The 19,112-nt window shown below is 42.0% G+C and overlaps 1 protein-coding gene across 2 annotated transcripts in view; it reads right to left on the bottom strand.

Moving 5' to 3' along the window:
- kdrl (kinase insert domain receptor like) overlaps positions 1-19,112 on the bottom strand; it is a 217,397-nt gene that overhangs the window by 51,229 nt on the left and 147,056 nt on the right. For both annotated transcript variants that reach the window (XM_041195167.1, XM_041195168.1), the window contains exons 15-22: positions 15,156-15,287; positions 14,309-14,415; positions 11,769-11,904; positions 9,745-9,849; positions 6,063-6,176; positions 2,974-3,062; positions 2,184-2,349; positions 949-1,046 (exon numbers count right to left, since the gene is read on the bottom strand). In XM_041195167.1, the coding sequence (XP_041051101.1) occupies positions 949-1,046; positions 2,184-2,349; positions 2,974-3,062; positions 6,063-6,176; positions 9,745-9,849; positions 11,769-11,904; positions 14,309-14,415; positions 15,156-15,287 (947 nt within the window). The remainder of the gene's footprint in view (positions 1-948; positions 1,047-2,183; positions 2,350-2,973; positions 3,063-6,062; positions 6,177-9,744; positions 9,850-11,768; positions 11,905-14,308; positions 14,416-15,155; positions 15,288-19,112) is intronic.

The raw sequence follows: 19,112 nt of genomic DNA, 5'->3' as shown, positions 1-19,112 counted from the left end.
GGGACTGATGGAGTTGCCAGCCAATCTGATGAGGGGTAGAAGTCCCACTCAGCACTGGTTAATGAGCCCTGCAGTGTGATTTTCGGGGTTTGAGGTGGGGGCATGCCAACTGCAGCACCCCATGCCCCGGCCCCCCCAATCCCCACCCTCCTGCGTTATTCAGCCCTTGGCTTCCAATAAGAGTGCAATAGTAACATGTCTTGCCTGACACAAAGATTTTCCTTCCTTATGGGGAAATACTACGCTCTGCTTAGTGCCTTTTTATGGGTGCCTTAGTTGAGGTTGAGAACTTTGGCTTGCTACAGGCCGTCAGAGGATCACCTCCCCTCCTCAGATAAAAGCCTCCAATTATCAGCCAGATGAGAGTGGGAGTCAGTTGATTTCCTGCCCTCCAGCTGTGGTGTAGTAGAGCAATTGCTTGGTGCTTGTTGCTTGCTAGTGGCATGCAAATGACATAGAATTACATTCAATATATAGCACAGAATCACAATATTCAGCCCATCTAGTCAGTATTAGTGTTTATCCTCCACCTGAATCTCCTTCTATTCTGCCTACCTCACCTTAGACTTCCAGCATATTTTTCTACATGTGCTTGTCCAGTTTCCTTTTGAAAGCATCTATTATCTTCAACTACTTTTGGTGGTAGTAAGTTCTGCACTTAAACCTGGTCCAGATCTCAAATCCAAAAGTTTGGGCTGGTGGCAGCCTGGCAGGTGCACCTTGTCCATTCTCCACCTGAAGTTAAACTTGGCCCTTCCATGTGGTGAATCTGGAGCACAGGATGTTGAACTCCAATGATTATATGCTGACCAATTTTTTTAAGACAATTTTGACCAGGGTATCAATGATTGAAGCTGGATATGAAGGTTTGGGTCAGTACCAATAGTGAAAATGCAAATTTATGTTGAGGGCAAAACCTAATGTTTGTAAGAATTGGAAACAACTTACTTTCCTTGAAGCCAAAAATTCCATGCCTTTGGCTACTTGGAAACTGTAACAAATCAGGTCTTCCATAGCCATTGGTCGTTTATATAGGTCTTCAGCATCTGCAAAACAGGTCAAATGTCAGTAACAGCAGAATGGGTGTAAATTTATCATAGCCCGTCATTCTTAAATTTTCAATAGATCTTATTTGTGTTGCAGTCAGCAGCTTCTGTCTGGATTTGCCCTCTCTGTATTGTTGGGTGGAGTTCAGAACACTAGTGAAAGCATTCGAGCCACTGCACATTCACTGGATTGTCCAGTTTTCCTTCTTGGCCTTGTTCAAAAGTCATACTGCTGCTTCAAAGATATTGTGCGAATGCAATCTCACAGGTGTGCAGTTGCTTCCGACTTTCAGTCTTGGTGTTAGGTTTCCGTCGATGGACCTTCCTCAGTAGCTAAGGAAGGTCCACACAGGCTAACTACGTAAGAGCCTCACTATTGACCAACAAGAGATAGGTTGAGAGTTTAAAACTGGATGAAAATTACTCCAAATGCCATTCAGCGGCAGCACTTTTGCATATTTGCTGGTAGCAGCACAAGGACAGTCTAAAAGGGTATGGAAGCCAGGTGGGCCAGTAGTTAAGATGAAAATCTTCTCTGGGTACCTTCAATGAAGATTCTGTATGAAATGAACTGTTAGCAGTGAACATGGGTCCTCAGCACAAAACTGGTATTACTCTGCATATTATTGTGCTGTGGCTGACCTAAGAGTGCTTCATGCTGATCAAAATATGCTCAAAATGGAAACATGTTCCATTCCCAAACATTGGCTTCCCTCACCTTGAGAGCACAAATTAGGTTGTTGGAATAAGTTTGCAACCCTCAAAGGGCTAACTTTTCTATGGATTTGTGAGACAGTATTATCAGCTGGCAAGCTTATCGGGGTTGTTTACTTCTGATACCAGTAAGTTTACTGACAATGGCAACGTGATTATTAATGATAGCATAAAGTACACAATGCAATTTGTCCAAGCAATTTAATGATATTGTAAAGTACAACAGGATGTTTTGATCCTTTGGCAGGTATTTTTAGAACCTTTCAGAGGATCACTTGAGTTTAGCTTAAAAGGAAATTCCCTATTCATACAGTAAATTACTCTTGTTATAGATTTTTAATAGTCTTGCTACATTAATGAAAACAATCATGGCAATTCATTTATTCCCAATGTAGTACACATGAGGAAGGAAAATGAACGTACCTTCCTCTTCCTCTTCCGCGTCACTGTAACTCTTATCTTCCACAAAGCCTGAGCTTGTTGAGCTTCCTGTACTCGCCACGCTCTCCAATCTTCGCTTTATGCCTTCCATTACTTCAGAGCTGGTTTCATCTACAAGTGTGTCAGGCTGGCTGACGTTTTTCTGACACTGGAAATAGACATCAAGTTTACAGAGACTGCAGGAAGACAGGTGCATGCAATAGATGAGACCCTGCATGATCGGGGCTAATGGCAAAGAGTCAACACCCATAATGAGTAGATACTGCTCAGACCTGTAATAGCTGAAATATCCTTATGTGTGACGACTGTGCTTGACTTTAATGGGAAGCTGTTATTCCAAGACAAAGCCTTTAGATAGTAGAATGTAATTCACATGATTAAAATATTTCATCTTATATTTTTTCCCTCCTCCTGGTTTTATGATTTTCTACCATTCCGAGTGGCGTGTTGGTACTTGTGTTTATGTTTGTGTGTGACTTTCTTTTTAAAAAAGGAACTTACAAGAAGTTTCATTTTATCATTGTTAAAATTCTTTTGCAAGTTGTTTCAGTGCAGTGGTTAATCTATTTTGTTTCAAACTAGTTAATGACTGCAGTAGAATGATGCTGAATAAAAATGAGTTAGTCAGCACGCTTCTAGACAAAATTGTATTCCGAAGGGTTTAATGAAAGATGTATTGATTGCAGAGTTTGGGCTGTTAGATAAACCACTACCCCTCAGGTTACCAAAGTAACCTGGAACATTCAATCATGCTCTTAGTTTTTGGCCATACCTTGACTAAAATGAAGTCATTTCTCTTGCTCCTGAGGTAATTGGATAGGTTTCCATACTTGCAATATTCCACAATTACCATCAGAGGCCCTGGTGAAAAACAAACAAAACAAGTTTTAGAGAACAGACAGTGAACCTATCTCATGGGAACTTTTCTGCACAGAACACTGTGCTTGTTTGCACAAGTACACCAACGAATGGAAAATTGGCTTAAAGCTGGTGACTTGACCACAAAAAGTTAATTTTTACAAAGAATTTATTATGCTTGGAAAAAGCTCTTCCTTCTGAATTGACAGGTTATGCGTGAGGAAATATCCACAAGAACCTACTATTCATAATGCTAAATGTGAGCGATAGGTAAGGAATTGCTTTTCATAATTCATCAATCAGAATAATATGGGTATATGTTAGACAGTAGCTAATTAGTTGTAGTTACTGACTTCATCATTCAACTAATACCACAGCATTACCCTTTTAGTACTGATGGAGGTAGTATAACGAAATACAAGAGAATTTAGTGATCCCCAGGTGATGGGTTTCCTTTCTTTTCTGATTTGACAGTGGTAGGCGCTACTGAAGGTTAGGTCCTCTCCCAGACGACAGAAAGAAAATAATATTTATGCAGCAAATTGCCAGTGCAAAGGTCTGTGAGCATATGGACTGCACATCTGGTCCAAAAGCAAAATACTGCAAATGCTGGAAATCTGAAATTAAAACATAAAATGCTGCAAATACTCAGCAGATCAGCAGCATCTGTGGAAAGGGAAACAGAGTTAACATTTCAGGTCAATGAGCTTTCATCAGAACTTGGAATTGGCTGTTCTTTATGTGTGTGGTGGATGATAATCCGATTGAAATGACTAAGAACTCTGCAGCTAGGATCACTGGACAATGATCAGGAATGGGAACCCTGGCTGATTTTCCTCTCCTTAGCTTTAGCTCTTTAGCCATTTGAAGCATTCCTACTGTCATGCTATGATTAGCAAACTCAGCACAGACTGGGGACCAAACCTCAAACTTTCTTGGCCCATGTGGCTTATTGCATGACTGGGCAGACTCCTTTTATGAAACAATTAATAAGATACGATTGTTAACTTTGTCAGTTTGTTTTCATAGTCTTATCAGTAAGGAAACACGTTTATGATAGAAAAGTTTGAACATGAAATAAAAATAAGTTTTAATTATTGTAATTGATTGCAATTTGATTATTGCACTAAAATAACAATAAAGAAAACATGGCCAATATTAGTTCATTTAATTTTTTTAAAATTAGGTACGGCATAGGCTCAACGAGTCAAATGGCTTCCTCTATGCTGTGACCATTTTATGATGCTATAATTCACTTGAACTGATACATACAAGTCCCAGACGTTGGAGTAGAAATTAGTCTGCAGCCCTTTTCAGGCTGTGGAGAAAGTCTGTGCCTGAAGCACAAAGGCTGATGGTTTATATGAATTGGTTCTCAGCTTCACATCTGAATCAGTCTCCTCCCTGCCTCCGCTGACAGTGGACCAGTAGGTTCCAGGTGTTGGAATGGACTATGGGGTGGGGGGATAGGGGTGGAGTGAGGGGTTAGTGAGGGTGATTCTGACTCCTGTGGAATGGTGGGGGAGTACTCCAATCACTCTGGCTCCATAAGAAGGTGCTTTTGAAGAAAAAAATATCAAAAACAAAATACTGGTTGGTGGCCACAAGGACTGCTGAAGAATCCTGAAGAATCCTGAGTACAGGTGACCCAATATCTGCTCCGTTCATGAGGTGATCAATTTGTTAAACGAATTCCTGAAAAAAATCAGCTCCACAATTATGACAGTGGGTCTAACACCTGCACAGATTTGTGCAGGTCATTCCACATCTAAATTGATGTGTTTTGCATGTGTGTTACAGCAATTTCAACTCCATTATCCCTGCTATTCTTAGTAAACAGAATGATGGGAAATGTGACACATAATATGGAACCTCCCTTTGAATTGTATGCTTAACAAATCATTAAATAAATGTTGGAGCCAGAGATTCACAAACTAATGTTCCGAAGCTGAATATAAAGCTGCGATTGAGTTCCTTTGACATGCACAATTGCAATGTTTAATTTTGATAAACTGCAATTGTTTGGCTGTTGGTAGGTCAGGGACATTTATTATCTGGAGTTGCAGTGAAGCAAACAATACAATACATACAATTGGTTAATTTTACCTCCACTATAGAAAGCCATTATGTTATCTTATCCCAAATTAGGAAAGTGAGCACCAAGAAAGGAAGTTAGATTATTTTTGATATGAAGGGAATAGACTTGGGCAGTAAATTAGCAGAGAAACTCATTCAAGTATGCAGTATTAACAGGCTCATGAGACAATTAGAAATGTTTCTGGAGAGAGGAGGGATACAATGGGCAGAATTTAGCCCTTGTCAGGCAGCCTCGGCCGGAGCGGGTGAGGTGGTTGGGAAGCCGACAACTGCCCACGATCGAGGCCAGAAGGTGATTCACACTGGTGGGCCAATTAAGGCCCACCCAGCATGAAACATGAGTGGCAGCGCTCTGCATTGTCTGTGCGGGCAGGGTAGGAGGGCGAGCATGCACTTGAGAATCTCCCTCAGGCACAGAGCTGCCTCAGGGAGATGTAGAGTTTTCCAAAAAAAAAAATTAAAAATGTTATAAACATGTCCCCTCATGTGAGCAGAGACATGTTATTAATTAAATTTAAACATTTTTATTTTACTTTTATTTGCTTTAGGTAACTTCATCCTGCCCTTGGATGAGGTTTCCTAAAAAGTGCCAAGGCCGCTTGGCCTTTTCGCCTGCCCGCCAACTGTAAGGTTGGACGGGCAGTGAAAAATGTCAGTTAATTGAGACTTTAAAAGTCTTAACAGGCCTTTTAATTGTCAGCAGGCGCCCTGCCAATTACTGCGTGCACCCGCCGACTGAAATATTGCGCGACTATGTGTTGACATTGGGATCCTTGCCTGTCAATTTAAATTCGAGCGGATCAGGGCCTACGCCCCACCACCAAGGTAAATATTTTGCCCTATGAGTAGGTGGGGTAGTTTGGAGGATCCATCAAAATTCATGTGTGTGGAGTCTTCAGTTCTTACCTCCAGGCTTGGTACAGGCTCCCAGCATGTTCACGACATTCAGATGGTGGCCAATGTGGATAAGAATTTTCAGCTCTGACATCAGTGCTTTGCATTCATTTGTTGTAGCCCCTTCTGTTAAAGAATGAGATTGAAGTGAATTCACAGAATGGGAAACGTGTTTGGTCTGTCTACAATGAAGGTTAAAAAGCCAAGGTTGCAATGCTGTTTTTAGAATGTTAACAGAACAATGAAATGATAAGGTATTAACTCAAGGTTTGGCTTTGATCTCATTTCTTCTAATAATAAATATCTTGAGTTAGTGTTATAAATGGATTATAAGGTAATAAATTCCAAACAATGCATTAACAAAATGTGCAGGTAATACAATTAACATTGGAACATGGAGTGACCAAAATATGTTGTTTCCTTGTTTAGTAAAGAAAAATTTACGGTTTTGAATTCCTCAGTTTTTCCTGTCCCTTGATCTCTCAAACCCATCTGACCCCTGTCCTTAGTGTGGCTGGGGTATGAAAGGTCTACTCCTCATCCTCTCTCCATGCTTGTCATAACCAGAGAGCTACCTGGAAATGACTGAATTCTTTTTCCTTTCCTCTCTGGAGGGATGGCTGTCCTCACCATCTGCAGTTTGAATGAGTCCGATACACGTGAGGTTGGTGGAGGTGGTGGGGCTGCTGCTGTGCAGGCATGGTGGGGGAGGGTGCTGGGGATCAATCCTCTGTCCTGCATTGATATTCCAGCATTCACTGGTACTGGAAAATTCAGTGTCACCTTGCTGCAGAAAAAATCCTTATAACAAGAATGAATGTAACTAATTAACACTTGAAATCTTTCTTTTCTTTACCTTTTCTTTGTACTAGCTTCCCACTTCCCCAACTTTACTACTATGAATTTCAGTTGGTAGGTATATCTAGAAGATCAGAGACACTCTTTGGTTATTCTGTTAGGTCAGATTTTGTCTCGCTGTGAGACAGTTCTTGCTAAATTTGAAAATGTGCCACTTCCCTTCCAGAGAAACTTGGAAGTGAATGTGGTTGAAATTTGAGCTTGATCTTTTGCAAGAGGGCTGTGCCCTTGTGTTGTAACAATCCATTTGAAGTCATACTTACTACTTTACACGAAGCCAGAAGCTTCCAAATGAATATATCCTATTCTGTGAATTATACAGTAGAACCCATAGATTAAAATAAACTATTATAGAAATCTCAAAAAGGCCTTTATTGGTAGTGCAGAACTTGAAAATTGCTAGAGAGACATGTGCCAAAGCTTTTCAGCTTGTGCTCATCAGGACAAACAAGAATACCAAATTTCAAATGATCACAACAATTTATACTACAGGAGAAAAGGGTGCTTTGGCTACGCGTCTCCCTTTTCACCAATATTCAAGTACTGGCTTTTATGTTTTACTTATTGCATTGTGGAATTTGTAATTGTGTGATTAATATCTGATAGAAAAATTTAAACTGCAATTTTTATATATCTGATTTTTTTAAGGATAAATAGGCAAGTCCATGTTCTCGAGACAAGTTAAAGAAAGAGCTTTTTTTTTTATTCATTCTCGGGATGTGGGCTTCCCTGGTTGGGCCAGCACTTATTGCCCATCCCTAGTCTCCCTTGAGAAGGTGGTAGGGCGCTGCCTTCTTGAACTGTTGCAGTCCATGTGGTGTAGGTACACCCGCAGTGCTGTTAGGGAGGGAGTTCCAGGATTTTGACCCAGCGACAGTGAAGGAACAATGATATATTTCCAAGTCAGGATGGTGAGTGACTTGGAGGGGAACTTCCAGGTGGTGGTGTTCCCATCTATCTGCTGCCCCTGTCCTTCTAGATGGTAGTGGTCATGGGTTTGGAAGGTGCTGTCTAAGGATCCTTGGTAAATTCCTGCAGTGCATCTTGTAGATGGTACACACTGCTGTCACTGTGCATTGGTGATATGGAGGGAGTGAATGTTTGTGGATGTGGTGCCAATAAAGTGGGCTGCTTTGTCCTGGATGGTGTCAAGCTTCTTCAGTGTAGTAGGAGCAGTACTCATCCAGGCAAGTGGGGAGTATTCCATCAAACTCCTTGTAAATGGTGGACAGGCTTTAGGGAGTCGGTGGTGAGTTATTCACTGCAGGATTCCTAGACTCTGACCTGCTCTTAAAGCCACAGTATTTATATGGCTAGTCCAGTTCAGTTTCTGGTCAATGGTAACCCTCAAGATGTTGATAATGGGGAACTCAATGATTGTACTGCCAATGAATGTCAAGGGGTGATGGTTAGATTCTCTCTTGTTGGAGATGGCCATTGCCTGACACTTGCGTGCCACTAATGTTGCTTGCCACTTGTCAGCCCAAGTCTGGATATTGTCCAGGCCTTGCTGCATTTGGACACGGACTGCTTCAGGATCGGAGGAGTCGTGAATGGTGCTGAACATTGTGCAATCATCAGCGAACGTCCCCACTTCTGACCTTATGATGGAAGAAAGGTCATTGATGAAGCAGCTGAAGATGGTTGGGCCGAGGATACTATACTGAGGAACTCCTGCAGTGATGCCCTGGAGCAGAGATGACTGACCTCCAACAACTACAACCGTCTTCCTTTGTGCTAGGCAGCACTCCAAGCAGCTGAGACTTTTCCCCCTGATCCCCATTGACCCCAGATTTGCTAGGGCTCCTTGATGTCACTCTTGGTCAAAAGCAGCCTTGATGTCAAGGGCAGTCACTCTCCCCTCAATCAGGCACTGGGCGCCTTAGAAGAGGGACCCTCTCTGACAGCCCACAATCATCCTGCATGGGTTTGCTTATCATGGTCCCCGCAAGGCAACTTCCCCACCTGCTGCTGAGTAAATACCAGTGGCAGCAGAATAATGCATTTAAATTGCCCACTTGAAGGCCTCAATTGGTGGTGGTGGTGGTGATTGGGGGTGGGGGGGTGCGTGGTTGCAGGAAGGCTTTCCACAAGCCTTCTCCTCATGAACTTAACTAGGTTGGAGGGATGAAGACAGCAGGGTCCTCACCCGCCGCCCTCTGTCTGATTAACTGCCCTTCATTGTCAAGCCAACCTCAGGGGAGGACATCAAATTCCGTTCTCTATGCAGTCAGCTCAAAGTCAAAGATCTGATGGCAACTTTTGAAGAAGAGTAAATGGTTCTCCCAATGCCATGCTCAACAATGATTCCTTAACCAACACTACCAAAACAAATTAACCAGTGATTCATCCCATTGCTGTTTGTTGGGTCTTACTGTATGCATATTGGCTTTGTGCTTGCTGAGCAGACAATAGTGACTACATTTCAAGAGTAATTCGTTTCTTCTAAAGTAGACAAGTTGAAGACACACAGGGGTCTCATGCACTGCTGACTAAATTCTACATCTTTCCAAAAATGCCTGCTGGTTGCCTCCACAATTACGTTAATTGGTTTTCCTCTACACCCAAGGCGCAGGAGAAAATTCCCTTTGCTGTGTCCTGCAAAATTTGGGTTGGATGGGTTTTTGCCTTCCTCTTCCCCCAGCTTCAAATTCTGTACCAACAAATTACTTATTTGAGAAGATCTAGTGTGAGGCTGGAAGCTGCATCAGCATAATCCCCAGTGAAACATGCAGAAGCTGTTTATGGTTGGATGCACAGTACTTTAAAGGCAGCTGACTTTAATGACTGCTACATCTCCATGAAATCTATATTTATTGAGGGCACAAGAAAGTACCTTTCAGCATTTTTACAGCCACTGTTTTACAGGTTGAAGATTTATCAATCCCAAAAGCAGATGCCTCCACCACTTTGCCAAATGCACCAAGTCCAAGAGTTTTGCCTGTGCATTAGATAAAGAGAAAGGGTTCAGTTTACAATTTTTTTTAGATCAGGCTGTACAACTTTTACGGGTAGAAAGATGCAATTCAATATTAAAGATCTGGCACCATGTGAAATGAAGCAAACTCCACAATAATGGTAAGTTTCTAAAATTGATTAGATACAATAATTGTTCATTAGTTGATCTAAACAATAAAGTATACAATATTACAAAAGCAAAATACTGCAGATGCTGGAAATCTGAAATAAAAACAGAAAATTCTGGAAAATCTCAGTAGGTTTGACAGCATCTGTGGAGAGAGAAACAGAGTTAATGTTTCGAGGCTGTATGACTCTTCTACAGAGCTGCATGCACACTGCTTTGCTTTACTGAAGATAGAGTAAAAGTCCAAGGAATGAGGTGAAAGTTGGGAGTGGACTTTCCTTGGAACAGTCTTGGAGGGGTGGGGAGGCATTGGCCATTTTGAAGGCTGCACCTCATTGGCATCAGGACAATGGATCATGGCCAGTGATTGAGCATCCTGGTGCAGTCATTGCCTGTGGTGCTGAAAGAAGGTAGGCAGGAGGAAAGACTGATCTCTGGGGGTTTGGTAGAAAGTCAATATGGCAGGGTCCAGGCTGGTTTTGTGGAGGAGCATTACAACTTCTCCAGACTTTATAAATATGAAGAGGTACTTAAAAATAAGATCCTCATCAGCTGGGTTGCCAGATAATACAGGTCAGAGTGGGCACAGTGCACACTCTGACCAGTTTAGCATAAATAGCAATCCAGGTCCCAAGTATGTTTTTCACTCCACACACTCATGTTCCAGTAACTGCCTCTTGTGTATTACAAGCAATACAACTAGGACAGCACTGTTTAAGTTTATATTGAGCTCTGATCACAAGGTCACTGGTCACAGGTCTGTGTGTTAATGTGGCTGTGGATAAGGTACTTTTTTTATTGAGAAATCTAGATGAAGGATCAATTTGCTTTGAGGACAATGCCAATTTTCAAAACAGTAGGATGGAAGAAGAGCCACAACAAGTAGTGGTTGGGTGATGCAAGCTTGGATTTTAAAGATTTGTAGATTATAGGATGCAACAACACAAATAGTTACCACAATTTGAGATTCTTGGAAAGAATGGCGGGATTTTGTCGGGCTGACAGGAGTCTTGCCCATTGGTCAGAGGCCTGGCGGGAAACCTGGTGGGAGGCTCAATGGAATCAAGTACCCTCAGACACTTAAGAGTCCATCGGTGGATTTATCCCACGATTGAGGTCCCCAGTGGCAGACGTCTTGCTTGCCGAGAACTGCTGGCCAATCAGAGGCTGGCAATTCTTCATGCCACCAGTGCCAGCGGGAGTGGTGGCTGCTGGCAGTACTGCACCCACCAGAGGCCCAGGATTATCACGGGACCCCAGGCCAAAGGATTTGCTGGGCAGCCTTCCAAGGGTGCGGGAAAGACTTGCGGGCCTCATTAATCCCTGAGCCACGACTAAATTGCGGTGGGGGTTCAGGGATAATTGGCGTCAATTGGCTCATTAATAAGCCTAATTGACAACCCGCTGCCGGTAGCCGTGAATCTTACATCAGACCCTTCCACCCTCCCACTTAATCAGAGAAGGTTTTGCAACCAGCAAGAGATTGACATGGGGCCTCTCTCACGATCAAGTGGGTCTGGTTGCCATGTTTGGCACCAGAATGAGCTGCATTAAATGCAGCCTGATTAATAAGAAGGAAAGGCTGAGCTGAGCCTAGATTTCAAGGCTGCTATAAAACCAGCCATTGATAGAATTGGGTGACTGTTTTGAAGTAGTCAATTCAGATTGAAACTAAAATGTCAAAACAAAGAAAAGTTTGGCCGCAAGACTAATTTATGCTTAGTTCCATTATTACGTCTTTTAAAACACCCAAACTGTAAATGTGCTGTACTTACCGAGCCTGAGTCTGTCTCTAGGAAACTCCCATTTACTGCTATCATATGGGAGATGCTCACACTGTTCATCCAGTGGCACTTCATCTGGATCCATTATGATTGACAGATATCCAGCTTTAACATCCCCAGAACTAGGCTGCAAAGATATTATGTGCCATTGTCAGTTCACACACACGCAGCTCATTCTTCTGTTCCTGTCAAAAAAACTGCCTGAATCGCTCTCCTGATTGTTTAGAGAGCAAAACCACCTTTAGTGTATTAGTAAACCATACAGTTCTGGAACATCTTGTCCTGTGCTTCTGTCCTGTGCAGAGTTAGCTACTCCAAGCCAGGCTCGTGGTAGGGTCACCACAGTAAACAATGGCGCACTTGGGCTCTAAAAAATTAGCCAGGGGTTCCTGCCTTGAATTAGTGAATCCCACTGGAAATTTGTACACCTGTATGTGCTAATGCAACTTTCCCACGTGGTTGCGTAGGCTGTCAACATCAGCTGAAGTAGGTTTTCTGTTGATTTTACAGCAGAACCAAAGTGGACAGGGGCAGAAAGAGGAAAGGTCCTTCCACTTTTCTGCTGGAAGTAATGGATGACGTGGTATTTCCACCCATTTTATGGGTTGGCATGTTCTATTAGCATTCAAATAGCGGAAAAATATCATCTGATGTGTTTTCCCTTATTTATGCCACCAAACTGAACATCACGGCCTGAATTTTTCAGTTGGCGGGTGGGCTCGGTGCGAGTGGGCAGGGACGGTCAGGGAACCGACCGCTGCCCCTGATTGGCTCCGTGCCGCCATTTTACGCGGGCGGGCCAATTAAGGCCCATCCAGCATAAGATGCGAGCCATAGTGCTCAGCGCTACCTGTGCTGGCGGGGGGAGGAGGGAGAGTCGGGGCCAGAACTCTTTCGTGCATACGTGCAAAAGAGCGCTTCAATCTCCCTGAGGCACGGAGCTGCCTCAGGGAGACTGAATCACTATTGAAATTATTAAATAAATGGATAAAAAAAATTTACTTAAACATGTCCCCTTCTGTGACTGTGTCTCACATGAGATGGGACTTGTTGTTATATTTCGGAAAGATTTTAAAAAATTAATAAAAGCCTTAGGAAACCTCATCCCGCTCATGGATGAGGTTTCCAAAAAAACATGAAGGCCGTTTGACCTTTTCGCCTGCCCGCCAACCTTAAGGTTGGACGGGCAGCACTAACAGTTACATTAAAGACTTCCTTAATGGCCTTAACAGGCCGTTTATATATCGGCAAGCGCGCAGCCCACTCTGGCGCGTGCCTGCTGAATGAAACATCGTGAGTCAGCGCGATGACGTTAGGACGCAGGCCTGACGTCATCGCACCTCATTTTATGCCCCAGGCGTGTCGGGCCCGCCCCCACATGCTGATTGAAAAATTCAGGCCCTCAAGTTCCGGGTTGCTGTTTAAAATTTAAAATTCAGAAAATTTGCACCATCGATTACTGTGTGATGGTTCTAAAAAAATATTTTTTCTTAAATTGTTTTCTCATGGTGTTACAAGTGATGCTGGCCATGTTATGCTGTGGCAGTCTTGTCGCAGCCAGTCACCTTCCTCTTCAGACCACGTGGGGTCCCGGTAGAAGTCAATGGGCCTGCCAAAAATATTTCACTGACTGTGAGCCTAGTAAACTTGTAAGGGTCCGGGCACATATTGTGGTGTTTTAGAGGTCAGGCCTGCCAGAAATGAACCCAGTTCCAACAAAGCAGGATACAGGAATCATTATTCGGGCTGGATATGAAGAGTGAGAATTTAAATACAATCCCTGAGTGATCCCAGCAGCTATAGAAAGAACTTGCATTTATATAATGCCTGTCACAACCTCAGGATGTTCCAAAGCGCTTTACAGCCAATTAAGCACTCATGAAGTGTCATCACTGCAATAATGTAGGAAACAGGACAGCCAGTTATGGCAATTTCCCACAAGCAGCAATTAAATAATGAAAGCAATGATCTGTTGATTGAGGGATAAATGTTGGCTAGGACACTGGGGAGAAATCGCCTGTCCCTCTTCAAATAGTTTCATGGGATCTTTTACGTCTGCCTGAGAATGCAGACATTCAAAGTCTCATTTGAAAGATGTCTTCTCCAAAAGTGGAGTGTCAATCAAGATTATATGCTCAGATCTCCAGAGAATGACTTGAACGCATGATCCTCTGACTCAAAGGTGAGTGTTACCGTTGAGCCATGGCTAACACCTGGATTTAAACCATCAAGACAAGTTCCACCCTTTAAGAAATAAGGGCTGAAAACTGACAGTAAAGTGGAAATATTCTTATCACTATTTTTCTAGGGCTTACACTTCATTAAGAAATTAGTGATGTGTGTAATGACCCTTGCAAAGTTTCAGATATTGTAAACTGGAAACTCTGAACGGAGGTGGATGCTTTAGTCATTCAGTTTACAGCAATGTGGTGCCATAAATCTGCACATTTTTTCCTCATCTGACATTTTGCTCCTTTGTTTCATGGTGCAACATAAAGTTAGCAAACCAGAAAGATAATTTATAACCTTACCTTCTTGAGTTTACGGATAAAAAGTGTGAGTAAGAGCCAGAATAGTGTGGCTGCTACCCCAGTACAGACCAAAATAATCAGTTCCAAGTTGGATTTTTCTTCAGACCCTAAAAAAAGAAAGTGTTAAACGACATCAAAAATTGTTTTTGTTCATGGAAAAAGTTTTTATATGCTCTGGAATTAAATTTATTAAGGGTGACAAACACAGCTTATTATAATACCACACACCTCTGATGGGATGAAAGACTTACAGTATAAAATTTACAGCACAAAATTGCAATCAACCTAATGCTGTGATATCTCCTGAACTTTGAATGTGCAGGCATGTGTTAGGAGAGGAGCCATTATTTAAATTTGCTGTGGCATATAACCTATTCGCTATTACATTTACCATGGCACCAGAAAAAATTATTAACAGAAACACTTACGCATGCAATGACTGAGAAGATAGGCAGTGCAAAATATGGGTTATATCATGGGTCATTTGTTTATGGTGACTGAATGCATCAAAATCTTTATTTATTATATGAGATTCTGAAAAAATTTACTTGTATTCTGGTATCAATTTCTCATCAATTTGGCCATCTTTAAATGAAGTTCCGAAAGAGTGGCCATGGCTATATTGTAGGAAGAGTGCTGTGATGTAAATACTAGCGTGTGGGCTAACATTCTTTGGAAAAATGATAGATAAGTGTGCTTGAGTGTGCGTGTTTGTGTGTTTCATTATCTCATTTTCCACCATTTGAAAAAGGATTGTGAACGCAGTAGGAGAAGGACATTTCACTGTCATGGTCCACTACCCACAATTTCTATCAAAAAGAGGAAGAAAATTCTTGCAGATCCATACCTAGAACAGATACGTATGCAGATGTTTCCACTGTTCCCTTTTCGTTGGTGGCCTTGCATTTGTATTCTCCTTCATCATCAAATCTGACTCTTTCAATGATTAAAGTTTTGTTTCCTGCTTCCAGAAAAATGCCTGGGTAGGGAAAGAAATCACATTGTTGAGTATCAAGATTTAAGGAGGCCTTTGTTCCCATTTAAAGTCATGGTACTTGTTCCCACAGCTATTTCTGGTACAAATAAAAGCTAAGCTAGAGTCATAGAATGACTCTAGATTATAAATAAATATTGATCTTTGCTACAGATATTCTATGAACCGATTGAAATACAATCAGTATTCATTTACATTGCCTAGTCCAGATGGGTCAGGTTACAAAATTTCCCAAAAGGTTTTACCTTTAATTTGTAAATAGACAGTCTGGAAATTACTGAGTGCTATATTAGGATACGAGCACTTCATAAGCAAAATTTTATGGTCCCCATTCACAGATTTGAAGGTGGGGTCTTGTAAAATGCAAAACATGTCCTGCACGTCACCTAACTGCCCCACCCAATCTGTCCCCCATTTTATAGTTGGGAAGTTGAGGTGTCGCCCTTGGGCCTGTTGAGGCCCTTAAGCAGCCAATTAATGGCAACTTAAGTATCTCATCCCGCCCTTGCCGCTATCTACCTGTGGCAGGGGAAGGTCCACACCCAGGTGGGTAGCCCAGCAACTTTTACTGCATGGGCTGGTGATGGGCAAGGAGAGGAGCCTGCTTTGGGGTCCCCCTGTGCCCATTGGAGGCACCCCCAAAAGGTTATACTTTGTCCTTAACCCTCCCCCACTGGCCTCTCAAACCCAACCTTTCCCCCACCTTCATTCCCCTCCTAAAGGTACCCTGGGCTTATCTAAAGACCGGTATCCACAACCTCCTTTTCTTCAGGGACTACCTGTGGTCCCAGCTCTGCACTGCTGAAATGCCTAGATGGGGTGGAAACTTCGAACATGGGCAATTAGTGGCCTGTGGAATGTTAAACAGCTGTGGGGAAGCCAGGAACAGCAGGATTGGGTTCCTTGCCAACTCTTCAGAGGGCTGGGATGGAAGCCCCGGTATCTAAAAAAACTCATCCCCATATCTGTTTTTTAACAGAGGCATTAATCCATTTATTTTGAATGGGTTAATGCCTCCATAGTTCACAACCTTGGTGCTCTATTGAACGGTGAGTTAAGCATCCAAGGTCTTATTGTCTGCACCACAAAGACAGTCTCCAATATAAATAGAATCCTCATCCTTGTGTTAAAATTTGACAATCACCTTGCCCGTCTCCACCTCTGTAAGTCTTTCCAACACTACAACCCATGGAAACTCTCAATTCTTTTGACTCCAGCCTCTTGCACTTCTCTACCTTCAACCCGCCATTGGAAGCCGTACTTTCAGTTGCCTAGGTCCCACTCTCCAGGATTGCCTCTTTAGGACACCCTGCCTTTTCACCTTGTTCTTCTCCTTTAAGAACCCCCCTAATTCCCATCATTTCCATCAATTAGTTATCCTTCCTTATGTCTCCCAAAACTTGACATCTCTATTATTCCCCTATACCTCTGTGGGACATTTTCATACATTACCGGCACTATGTAAATTAAAATGACAGAGACAGGAATATTAAAAGAATTTATTGTACTTGTATGCTTATATTAAAAGTGATCATTTCGAAACTGTAGCCTATGACGTTTCAATCAAGTGTCAATGGACACTTGCGGTCCAGAACTCTCATGGATCAGTATTATCTTCTTAATCTGTGCCTTTTCTTCCTGCCAAATTCCTGCATTTGTCTCCTTTTCCGATAACCATGTCTGCTTGTGGGGATACCCTTTCTGATGCCTTCCTCAAACGGTTATTATTTTTACCTTGGCCTTGGCTGTGAGTATGAGACTGAGGGAACAGTACAGTCAGTTCTGATCCTGTTCTCACCTGATGTCTGCATTTCTTCAACATGGAGCAACAATCGCTGGAGTGCAATCAGGAGTGGGAATCTAATTTCCTTCATACCCCGCTAACACTCATGTTTTAGTCTCAAAGACGACAAATGGCCACATGGTGGGGCAACAAGGCGGCCGGTGGTGCATGTGGAACGGCACCTCAGCAAGGGTCACCAACTGAAGCCGAAGAAGAAACATCCAAAAATACAGAGGAGTGTAGAAATCTGCCAATCCTCCTTTTTAATCTACGTGGTAACTCCTCAGGCAAACAAGATATTTCTTGGCCAAGTTGTCAGCATTCGGTAAGTCAATTAAATAACCTTGTCTCCACATGCTTACATCTGATTTTATTTTAATGCAATGATGTAAGAAACTCCTTTATTTTTTTCTGTCATGATTTATTACACTGTGGAGGCTGTATAACACTTTCATGACATCTTATTAAGGTGCTATATAAAGAGAAATTATATGAGGGGAAACAAACGCAGAGCTGAGGCGAATATGAAAACCAAACTGTGTCTGCGATTCAACTGTTTCTATACTCTTCACTAATGGTGTCTTCAATTTTTAAAACATTTTTTTGCTGGGTGAGGACAGAACCCCAGCACAGTTCAAACAATGCTCAGCACTAATGTCACAGATTCCCCACGCTACCTCCACTTCTCCTACTTTTATCTCTTCCTCCCCCAATGCACTGATTCATGCTGTGTGGCAGTTCCATGGTTACAGTTTTTTTAATGTTTGATATGTTACAGTGAGTGTCAGCAATCTAATCTAAGCAATCTAATTAAGGAGGGTCTTATAGCTCAGCCTGATCCTAGTTCTCACTCTAACCTCCAAACATGCACACTATCGACCATCAAGCGCAGGTACCCTTACTTTCTCTAACTCAGGGCTGCTGAGGCAACTTATTGCATCTGCATTGAAACTCTGGCTGAAATCAGGTAGCCTGATTCCATTGGGGAATTAATCTGAGGCCTTCCTAGTCGGTAGGCCTCAGTACCACATAACCTTCTGGTTTACAAAAGCAAATTGTATCTGCTTTCAGGCAATCACAGTTAAATCTGGTTTATATACTGCACTTCTTTATTTTATGGTTGCATATAAATCATATTTATTTATAAGGCACATGCTGGAAAACATAAACATTGGCACAAAGATGATACGATTCATTTTGAGAGTAATATATGTTTGTTGTGTATTTGACTCAGTAAGCACACTTGCAATGCTGCTACTTATAGTACCTGTGCTGATTCACCCTCTGGATGTTATTGTACAAAAGATAGATAAATAAAAATTACGATGAAAATTTAAATGAATATAAAGAAAAAAAAATCAAAAAATTGGAAATGAATAAAAATGAATTGATGGGAATAAATTGATCAAGGACAAAAATCTGGGAATGAGAGAATGAAAGAAAATATTCCGGGTCTCTGAATTGTTGTGCACATTGAAACAATGATACAGACAGAATGTGATATCTCTTGCACTAGTATGCATTGAAGTTGTGCAAAAATACCATGAATAATACTTGGATTTCTACAGTATCCTTCAGATCAAAGCATTTCAAAGTGCTCTGTGCAACAATAAATACAGTGGCTGTTGTTACGTAGACAGATAGGAATGTTTGTCAAAGTTCATGGTGAACGTGACTTTAGAATATAAACCACCACCAATAAGGCAACTGTCTGAACTAAAAACCCTTAAGAGATCTGCCAAGAAATATTGTCTATATGTTCCACATGTGACAGGACAGTTATTCTCTTGACAGCTGCCCCACATGCCTCAAATACCATTTCCAGATGGACAGAAGATGGAGCTGCCAAAAAATTGTTAACAGCTAACACTGTTTAAAGATACAAACAAACGTATCCAAAAACATCAGCTTTGAAATCTCCTTTCATTATTATGGAGTTTAATTTTTTTTTAAATTGAGAAATCCAGGTGAAGCATCCAGGCCCACTGTATGGGAAGATGACCATATTTGAAAAGAGTAAGTAAGAC

Source organism: Carcharodon carcharias, chromosome 9 (genome assembly GCF_017639515.1).
Source record: "Carcharodon carcharias isolate sCarCar2 chromosome 9, sCarCar2.pri, whole genome shotgun sequence".
Classification (NCBI taxonomy): domain Eukaryota; kingdom Metazoa; phylum Chordata; class Chondrichthyes; order Lamniformes; family Lamnidae; genus Carcharodon; species Carcharodon carcharias.
This window is presented reverse-complemented; position numbering and strand designations above follow the sequence as displayed.